This window comes from Octodon degus, unplaced genomic scaffold (assembly GCF_000260255.1).
Source record: "Octodon degus isolate 3935 unplaced genomic scaffold, OctDeg1.0 scaffold00012, whole genome shotgun sequence".
Taxonomy (NCBI): Eukaryota; Metazoa; Chordata; class Mammalia; order Rodentia; family Octodontidae; genus Octodon; species Octodon degus.
The window spans coordinates 14,824,157-14,835,033 of NW_004524588.1; the positions used below are offsets into that span (position 1 = coordinate 14,824,157).

The 10,877-nt window shown below is 40.8% G+C and overlaps 1 protein-coding gene across 2 annotated transcripts in view; it reads left to right on the forward strand.

Moving 5' to 3' along the window:
• The first annotated feature begins 1,221 nt into the window (after window positions 1-1,221).
• Window positions 1,222-10,877, forward strand: part of CUNH11orf65 (chromosome unknown C11orf65 homolog) — a 49,814-nt gene continuing 40,158 nt past the window's right edge. For both annotated transcript variants that reach the window (XM_023709558.1, XM_023709557.1), the window contains exons 1-2: window positions 1,222-1,285; window positions 7,684-7,767. In XM_023709558.1, coding sequence (XP_023565326.1) covers window positions 1,262-1,285; window positions 7,684-7,767 — 108 coding nt within the window. In that variant the 5' untranslated portion in view covers window positions 1,222-1,261. The remainder of the gene's footprint in view (window positions 1,286-7,683; window positions 7,768-10,877) is intronic.

Sequence of the window (10,877 nt, forward strand, 5' to 3'; positions counted from 1 at the left end):
CAATAAATAAATGAAAAGATGTTCAACATCTCTGGCCATCTGAGAAATGTACATTAAAAATACAGATTCCATCTCACTCCAGAAAGAATAGCGATTATCTCGAAGCCAACCAGAGCTGGGCATGGGGCACATACCTGGAGTTCCAGTACCAGGAAGGCTGAGGCAAGAAAATTGCTGAGAGTTTGAGGTCAGCCTGACCTACGTAGCGAGATCCTATATGAAAAAGAACAAAATAAATACATAAATAATAAATCAGCTAATAACAAATGCTGGCAATCCTGCAAGGAAAATTAACCCGTTTCCATCTCGGTGTGAGTATAAAGCGGTACCAAGACTATTGAACTCAGTTTGGAGATTCCTCGAGAAACTGAAACTAGAAGTTCTGTTTGACACAGCAGGCTTTCTCTAGCTGTCTTCCTGAAAGAGGTGAAGTTATATACCACAATGGTACCTGCACATTCGTGTTTATAGCACCACCTTTTGTAACAGCTCAACCTTGGAAAAAGCCCACATTCCCACCCACAAACAAATGGATAAAGAAAATGTGGTAATATACACAAGGAGTGGTATTCTACCATAAAGTTGAGACATTTTAGGTAAACAGACGCACCTCCAGAGGATAATCTTCAGGGAAATAAACACAAGTATAACATTGTTTCTCTTGTGCATGAGAACCAAAGTATAAATACCAAGCGGAATAGAGCATAGAGGTTAGAAAATAGGAAAAGCTGGTTCAAATGGAAAGTGGAACAAGAGATAGGGGAAAGGGGAAGAGGAGGAAAAGAAGGAAAAGAGATTTAAAAAGGAAAAAAAAAAAATGGAAAACATAGCTTTAGTAAATGAGTTGGAGAAAGGTTAGAAAGGAAAAAGAGCTGAAGACTCCAGATATGTTATGTACATGCTCAAATCCCTCACGGTGAACCTGTTCATTATGTACTGCAAACCTAAGGCTGATGTTAACTATTTTGTAAATATTTAGACTAATAATAGTGGGGAAAAAAACTTCATAGACAATCCCTTCGACTTTACATTACCAAATCCTTTGCTTTCGCAAAGTCATTATCGAAAGGAGAGCTTTTAACAAGGCCAAGAGCTCTCACCTACGACCATCTGTTTTGGCTTGGTGGGCGGGGAGCGCTGGAAGGCGGGACTAAGTGGGGCGCGGGCAGGACACCGGAACTAGATTTACCTCATTTCCCAGGACGCTGTTACCAGGGAAACAAGCCCAGCTCCGGACGGCTGGCATTGGCAGCTGAGGGCAATGGAGACTCCGCCTTCTCACCCGGTACTAGGACTAGTCCGTTTCTCTTTGTGGCCACGGGGCTTGAGTTTTATGTTTCAGGGCCCTGCAGCTCCACTCTCCAGATGTCTTACCCCCCGTCCATCCTCCTACGGAGGTTTCCTTCCTCCCGTCCCAGGCCCCTCCTTGTAATTGGCTGTGACCTCGTGTCGGTCTCCCTGAAAAGCCCTGTCAGGCTCCGGCTGCTGCTGAGACGCCTGTTAACCCACCTTGCATTTTTCTCTGGACTTTTTTTTTTTTTCTTTCCTGTTTGATAAGATGGCTTTGGATCGTTTTTCTGAAATATTTAGAGATGGAGAAGGGGAAAGGTCTTTTCAAGGAGTAGCTCTTGTCCCTTCTGTCCTCAGTGGGGAGAACCGCTGATAGAGGCAAAGCAAAATTAGGAAACTGATAATGGCTATGATACGCGAGGTCGAGTGGGTAGCGTTTGCTAGTGCAGCCGAAGTAGAGGGACAGGTGTTGATCACAGCAAAGTAATCCTAAGAATGGCGTACAGCTTTTAAATGAAATGAAAAGTTTTCAGTACATGTAAAAAGAACAGTCTCAGCATATGTTGTGGGAATTTTCATATGAAGTGTAAAAATTGATACAGCAAAGCGATGTCTAGTATAATAAAAGTTACTGACTTGAAACAGCACTTCCCAAAGCGGATAACGCACTTAGAAAATTTTTCTATTTGAATGTGTGAGTGGCACAAGAGTGCAATAAAATATTTCACTTGAACAATGGGCTAACAACACATTTTAGTACTTAATACTTAAGCAATATTTTCACTTGGGTTAGTTTATTTGGAGTCGCATAATAACCATATGAAATAAGTCATTTCTTTAAGATCAGCAATCGTTCTACCTCCACTGTCCTTTCTATAGCTACTCAGAGTTTTACCCTTAAATTCATATCCCTTACAATTTTAATGTGTGCTCGACTGGACCACACCTAACAACATCTTCACATGCTTTAACAACCTACATATTAAAAGAAAAAAATTGTCTCTATTCCTATCTTCCAGCTACCAATCCATTTTTCTGCTTCCTTATCACACTCCAAAGAATTGTCAGTGTGCTTCTGTCTCAAAATATCTCAATAATCTCAATATGTTTGACCCTTAGCAAAATTTTACACAATTCAGTATGCTCTCGCTCTTGAAATATGTGGAACTTCATCATTCCTCAATAATGTCACTTGTTTCTGAACCAGAAAAATTTTGAATGCTGGGATTGGGGCTGTAGCTCCGTGGTGCAAGGCACCCTTGGCATGAGTTTTTATTTTAGGTACCAAGAATTTAACTCATGACCTTGAGCTTCCCAGGCAGGCACTGTGACCCTGCGCTATTTCCCTGGCTGTTTTGTTTGCTTTTTTCTTTTTTGGTGCCTGGAATCAAACTCAGGGCCTTCTGCTTGCCAGGCAGGCACTGTGCTGCTGAGCTAAATCCCCAGCCTCACATTTGGCATAAGTAAGGAGGCCCCGAGTCCCATGCCTCGCACCAAAAGATAAAAATAAAAATATGAACACTTGGAAGATACTTCCCAAATGTTTTGTTCTATTTATATTATAGTGACAGACACAGTATAAATTATATATGAATTACATATTTAAAATTCACACCATAGTGACATATGCAATATATTTTAATCTGTATTAATATTTTTATCATCTCTTAAATCTAGATAAATAATAAAAAAACCCAAACACTGCTTTACAATACTTCATTACTCTCCACTGGAGGATCCAAAGCAATCCCCAAAGAGGAGATGGAGACCTCGGGTCCATCTGCCAAGGAGGTTCTTGGCTCACATCATGGAAAAAGAATTCCAAGATGTGTCTGTCATGTGCAGCACAGGCAGATTTCTTAGGCAGGGTAATAAAGGCACCATCGAGTAGCTGAGGAGAGTCGCTCTGGCTGCTCACAAAAGCTCCAGGCCATGAGGGCCAGCCAAACAGCTCAGTGGACTAAAGCACCTGCATGGGCAGAGCACAGTGGTGAGGGTTTGATTCCCAGGTCTGCTGTGCCGGCCTGCCCCCAGGACACACTGAGACCATGACTGAGCCTGGACATGGTGGAGCACACCTGTAATCCCAGTGGTTGGGAGGCTGAAAACAGAAGGATCACTACGAGTCCGATCTGTGTAGTGAGACCCCTGTAGGCCCTGTAGACCTTGCACTAAAAATACACACAAATAAAGCTCCAGGCCAGCTTTAGTGGGTTAGCTGAGGCAGTCCAAGCGCTGGACGATTCCTATCTCCATTCTGGTTTTTTCGCTCTTGAGGAATCATTTTGGCTTAAGGAACAGTTTGATTCCCACAAGCTAGACAATTGTTCTCGCCTGGGAGGGGAGCCCTGCCAGGTGCTGCTTTGCCTAGAACATGGTGACTATAGTTTTGAAGATTTTAGGCATCGCTCTAGGGTTTCTGGATCTGGGCTCTGAAAAAAAGTTAGCATTTGGGTGACTCTGCAAACCCTGAAAACTATTTCAGTTGTGCCTGTCTCCTCCTTAGTCTTCAAGTGTGATAAGATAGACGAGGTGAACGCAGGGCTGATAAACCATGTAATCACTCTCCTCATGTGACTAAAAAGCACACATGCTGAGCTGAGCGGAGACCTGACTCCGAAGGTGTGAGATGAGAAGGAAACCAGGGGGTTAGTTTCCCTCTTTCCTCTTTACCTATCTTTATTTCTTTACCTTACTCCCACCATGGACGATTCAGGTTATCTAAGGGCCTCCGAAAGTGGAAAGATATGGGCAGCTTTATAGTATTAGATGTTATTTCTGCCCTGTAGATGCAGTGTACAAGGGGCCCCCGACTGAGGCACTGAGACCTTTAGGGTTGTCACAGCTGAGCTCCTGGCATCTGATGGACAAAGGAATGGCATTCTGCCAAACATCCTGTCATGCGCAGACGGATCCCCACCACACACACAACACCCCAGCCCAAAATACCAATAATGCCACTGTAAAGAAACCCTGCAACAGGCCTGAGTAACTTCAAGAGGGCTGAACAGCCTCACATAGCAGTGGACAGTTGTGATCCCAGCACTCAAGAGGCTGAAGCAGGAGGACTGTGGCCAGCCTGGATGGGATTATAGTAAGTTCAAGACCTGCCTAAACAACAAAACATGAGCCTGACTCAAGAAACAAATAAACAAACAAAAAACTAAATCATAGCAAACTGTAGTAAAGTAGTGATGAGTTATGAGTATTTTAATTTTTATAACTATGGTCAAGCAACCACACTGTTTCCCCCCTTTTATTGCAGCACTTCAGAATACTTTTTAATTAATTAATTAATTTACTTACTTTGGAGAGCTGTGGATTGAACCCAGAGTCTTCACACACAACTACCTCCTCAGCACTTGTATTTGAGACAGGGCGTTGCTGAGGTCACTGAATTCCCCAGGTTGGGTTTCAACTTGTGATACTCCTGCCTCAGCCTCCCAGGGCTCTGGGAAAGCAGGCATGCACACAGGTCAGAGTGATGCTTTTAAAAAATATATATTAGAACATATTTCCAAAGGGTTGCAGATGATTGTTCTTGTAGGAATAAAATTTAAATTATGAGAAAAAGAAGAACACCTACATAGACAAACTTAGAAATCCCCTAGCTATGTGTTTGTATCCTCAGCAACACCAAATCACTACACGTGGCCAAGTGCTTTGAGTTTCTTTATTTCATTTGGTCTCACAATTCAGGACTGCATTGGGCCATGGACTGCACCAGGAGTAGCGCAACCTGCCACAAGCTTGTAAGGGGCCACAGCTCCCTGTGGCACCCCGTGGCCCCACCCTGCTTGTTAATTTTCTGCAGTGTGTTATCCTGCTTCTGGAAAGTTAATGAAAATGAATTTGCTCAATACAGTTCATTATAGAAGTAAGGAAAAAATGGGCTTTTACTTTTCTCATTAATTTTTATTGGTGCATTTTAGATATACATAATGATCACATGAAAATGTGCTTTTGAATTCCTCAGTTCTTTCACTACTTAATGTTGACACACATTTATGTTTATATACATATATCTGAATAGGGAAGAGTTTATTATAAATAGCTTACCATAGATTGTTTAAAAAACTTTTTTAAAAATTAAAAATATGAACCAGTTGTCATGTTCATATGTATCTTCATCACTTTTAATATTCTCACAGAATTCTACTGTTATATAAATGCCTATTAATTAATTGGTCTCCTATTCAGTCAACCAGATAATTTTTTCAATTGTCTATGATTTGCCAAAAATCAGGGTAACATATACAGCTATAAACAAAAGGAATCTGCTCTGAGGGAATTTACATTGTAGAGGAATGAGATAGTAAATACACTCAAAAGCAAGCTCACTGACCGTTCCACGTGGAGACATTGCCTTACTTTGTCAGCAGGCTCTGACATCCCTACCTGTGTGACAGGACAAGCAGGTGGAACTCTGTGAGCAAAGTACGTGGGAAACACATGCACAGGAAAGGCAGTTTTTAAGCCCAAGGTGAAATTTACTTACAAAATTGAGAATGTACTGGAGAGAATGCGGAACATTTCCTGAATTATCATTAATAATATTAATGTGATATTACATACCAGACATGTCTTGGTTATGTGCTAACACCAAGCACTGTGCACTGAAAACAGAGAAAAGCCACAAAGCTTAGTTCTTTAAAGAGTTAGAAGACCAGTACAGTTCCAGTGTCCTATTTGTGTTTAGTTTTTCACTTTTGTAAAATCTAGAATTAAGCCATTGTGTGAAATGTTTAAGGGTGTAAATGAGACAACATTTTTGAGGACAATTTGACAAATGTTTACATGCATGCTCTTTTAATGAAGATATGTATGTATATGTGTGCTGTGTGTATATATATATATATATATATGTCTAAACTACATATACCTTGTAGAAAATCAAACAATATTAAAAGCACAGTGAAATAAAATATTTTACATTCCTGATTCCAGGTCCCTTTGTACGCTGGCTCCTCCTCAGAGAGAATCACTATTAGCAGGTTTCCCACAGTCTTCCAGTGTCAGTGCAAATATGCACATGCATACCTTGTGTCACAGCAGTTCTAAAAATGTATTCTATAAAAATAGCCCATATTGTACAACACATGTATAAAAGATACTTTGTAACCAGGAAAAAAAATCTGAATGTCTGTTGGGATTTCAACTTTTTCTTCTAACTACATTGATTTGGGTCTTTTTTCTTTTTCTTTTTTTTTTTTTGTAAGACGGCTAAAGATTTGTCTATTTAGTTTGTTTTGTAGGTAACCAACCCTTTGATATGTTTATTCTTTGTATATTTAGTCTCAATATTACTAATATCTGCTTCATACTAGCTTTGTACTAGCTCTGTATTAGGATTGTTCTTGCCTTCTTAAAACCTTGAGGTTCACCATTGTATTATTCATTAGGGCTCACGCTCTTTCCCCCCTCCCCCTCCCCCTCCCCTCCCCCTTCCTCCTCCCCTTCCTCCTCTTCCTCTTCCCCTTCCCCCTCCTCCTGTTCCTTTGCCTCATCCCCCTCCTTCTCTTCCTCTTCCCCCTTTTTCTCCCCCCCCCCCCCCCCACTTCTTCTGTTTTGGTACCAGGAATTGAGCTGGTGCTTGCCAGGCAGGCGCTGTGCTGCTGAGTTATTTCCTGGGTCTCCTAGTTTTCTGAGGTGGGTGTTCACAGCTATAGACTTCCCTTTCAGCACTGCTTTCACTGAACTCCACAAGTGCTGGTATGTTTTGCTGGCAGCATCATTTGATTCTAGGAACTAATTTCTTCCTTGATTTATTTTTCATTGATTATTCAACAGAATATTGCTTAATTTCTTTGTGCCTAAATAATTTCTTTGTGGGTTTTTTTTTAACCATTTATTTCTAATTTAAGTATGATCTGATATATATGGGATAATTTTGATTGTTTTGCATTTATTTATGCAAACTTCAAGTTCAATCCTGCTTTGGTTACTATTTCACCATAGCCTTAATGGTTAGTCTCTTCTTCCCTAACATAAACATATTAATAAAATGTGCTATACAAAGTTATGTTGTGATTAGGAAAAAATAAACAAAGTAGAACATATTGGGCAATCAATAATCAGTGACAATTGAATGGAAATATTTTGATACCAAATCTCATTTTTTTTTTTTACACAGGGTCTCACTATGTATCTGAGGCTGGCCTTGAACTCACTATGCACGTAGCTCAAGCTGGCCTTCAGCTTATGATGATCCTCCTGGCTCAGGCCCTCTAGTGCTGGATTTACAGGCGTGTGCCACCATGCAGGGCACAAATCTCATTTTCATTGCTTCCTTTATACATTTCTATTTAATTTCTGTTGAGTTTCAGTGGCAGAATCATCATGGAGCTTTTAAAATAATTTTAATGAACACTTTTTGCTTATTTTTTTTTTTAGAACTTTCAAAGATCTCAGAAAAGGGAGTTGACAAAGCAGGAAAGAGCAGCAAGAGTCATCCAGAGGGCCTGGAGAACTTTCCTTGTGAGTTTCTTGAGCAGCTCCACTGAAATTCATTTTCTGTGTCCTAAAATTCATTTGTTTAAGGTCCGCAACTAAACTTTCAGTATATTTACAGAAATGTGTACCATCCTTTGCTTTTAAAAACAGACTAAGGTTTAAAAAGATGCAATTTATTATTTCATTGCTTCCACAAATGTTCATCGAGTTCCTGAAGTAGGCCAGGCACTTTGACAACGGCTCTTCCCAGTGGAAGTATTACTAATAGGCTCACTTGATTTTCACTTCTTAAATGCGTCCTTTCTTGCCTCAAGAATCAGATTAATGAGAAGCACTTGCCTGGATATACTTCAAGGGTGTCTGGCCCAGGAACTGCTGTGTCCTTAGAGCCTCAGAAAGGATATGAATTTGAACTTGGCAATTTTAAAAGATTACAGGGAAGACTGAAGACAGGAGTTAACTGGAAACCTAGGCATGAACTGCTTTGACCATTGTGTCTGTTATGGTTTGTGTCTAGCTGTCCCCCCAAAGCTTCATGCAGTCACTGGGGTGGGCTTCTAGAGTTTGGGATTAATTCATGGTCCAATGCTGAGATTATGAGTGTGAGTCCCGCTGGGATTATGGGTGTGAGTGCTACATCCACCCTGGACAGATAGCCTGAATACAGTATAAGGAAGGGAGACAGGCTTGCTGGCTCTACCTCTGCGGCTGCTGCTCTTCCCTTTTTGCTCTTTCGGTTTTACTCTTTTCCTCCACCATGAACTGCTGCCTTCCGCCATGTGCCACCCATCCTTGGAGCTTGCCAAATACAGAGTGAAACCCCCCAAAACTGTGAACTGAATAAACTTTTTCCTTTCTTAACTCTGGTTGTCAGTTTTTTTGTCCCAGCAAGGAGTGAAAAAAAAAAAACCCGAGACAGTGTCCATGTCCCCTCCAGACCCCAGTGTGCATGTAGAGGAATATTTACATCTGTCAGAAGTTTGCTGGCAGGGCCAGCCAGCTAGCTCAGCAGATTAAAGCTCCTGCTTAGGTAGATGCAGGGGCCACAGTTCGATCCCCAGTGTGCTATGCCAGCCCTGTCCCCAGAGCATGCTGAGACGCGATTGAGACTGGGCATGTTGGTGTTTCCTGTAATCCCAGTACTTGCAAAGCTGAAAACAGGAGGATCACTACGAGTCTGATCCACATAGTGAGACCCTATAGACCCTGTCCTAAATACATTTTTTAAAAAAAGTTTGCTGGTAGATGGATATATGTTAGGTAAACAAACAAATACAAAGAAAAAAGAAGGAAAGACAGACTGCTGATTGCCTGAGAAAGGAGTTCTAGTGTGGATTTGACACTCCAAGTAAAACCCTCCTACCTAACCGTGTCCCCTAACATCTGATGAACTCATACCCCTTGGGTCACTGAGCTCCCAGGAAGTCTCCCCAGTCACAAGTCAAAAGAAAGAGGCTGACAAGGAAGGACATTGGAAAAGTGACCCAGCTTTGTTCATGGTTAAGTATGATGGACAACCTGGGTTCGCCTGATAAGGGAAACCAATGATATGAGATCAAAAGAAGGGAATATTACCTGAAGCAAATAAAAATAGTGGTCAGTTTAAATTCCATCAGGACGTTGAATGGCTCTAAGAGTAGGAGACATTATTTTGTAATCCACTTTACTTGTGGCCTGTCAGCTTTCTGCAGACATAATTGAGGACTTGTACTACTTGTTGTGTACAGCCCTGCTCATACCCCCAGCTCCAGTTAATATATTAATTAATTATAAAAACATTAATTAATAAATAAAACATTTAGCCCTTCTTTTTGCTACCATATGACTTTAAAGAATGTTTGTTTCTTGTTCGGTGGGGTTGATTTAGGGTCATTTAGCTCCCTATTACAGATGGTGGGGATCTTCACTGTGCTGTTACGGCTTCTTCAGTGTCCTGAACTGATTCAAGGCTTTTCCCCTTCATGGTCATTTTTACTTTGGGAAGAACCAGAAGTCATGTGGTGGCAAATCAGGTGAACAAGGTGGAGGAGGACACCCTGTAATGTTTTTATCAGCCTGCCTTTCCGTTAGATGGCAGTGAGCGGCAGCATTCGCCATCATTTATTTTTCACTTATTTAAAGACAGGATTTCACTATGTAGTTCAGGCTGGCCTTGAACTCACTAGGTAGCCCAAGATTATCTGGAACCTCTTCCTCACCTCTTCAGTTCTGGGATTACAGGGGTGTCTTGCCACACCTGGCAATTTTTTTTTTTTTTTTGGTAATATCCCCTAAAAACACAAAAAAGATTTCAGAAACTGCTTTAGAAAGTTGCAAAGAAGATGGGATGGTTCTTTTAAAAGTAAGCGGGAGTGTTTTGAGAGGTTTAATGACAAAGTATCTTTTACTGTAATTTTTTACAAACATGTATTTTTTATTAGCTCCTTATTAAGTGGTTCATTATGATATTTCCACACAAATTCAACTCCTTTTTTCTCTCCTTTAGATACTTCCCCGCTTCCAATAATCTCTATTTTATTTTCATCTTGGTATTTTTTCCTGTTTTGGTTTTTTTGCTTACACACATGAGAGCTCGTGGTCCTTGCTTCTCTGCCTTGTTGGCTTTACTTGATGAATGTCTTCCAGATCTGTTTTGCTGTTGGGCCCATCTTGTGTTCTTCTGCTGCTTACAAGGCATTTCGGAGTACATGGTCGCCTGCCTCTGCCCCCTCTTCTAGTTCCACGTTCTGCCCACCCACTGGTTACTTCTACTACCTGTCTTTCAGTAGAACTGTTTTACTTCCTGGGTTTTTGTTTTTGTTTTTGTTTTTGTTTTTGTTTTTTTGGTGCCTTTTCATGTTACTCTTAATTCTTTGCCAAGCTGGTCATTCACTTGTATCATTCTGTTTCGCTCATTTAGCTTTTTCCTTAGTGTCCTCTGCAAGCTCACTTCTTTTGTCGTGCTCATTATTTGTCTAGTAACATCATCTTTGAGATTGTCAAGCACCTTATTGATTTTTTTCTTGTCTCCTCTTTCATCATTTCATATAATTCAAGCCTTTGGCCTTCAATTTCCTCCTTATTAATGTTCCATGGATCAGCTTTGGCAGAGTTGGTTGTTTGGGAAGGCATTTTATAATTGTTCTGCTTTCTAT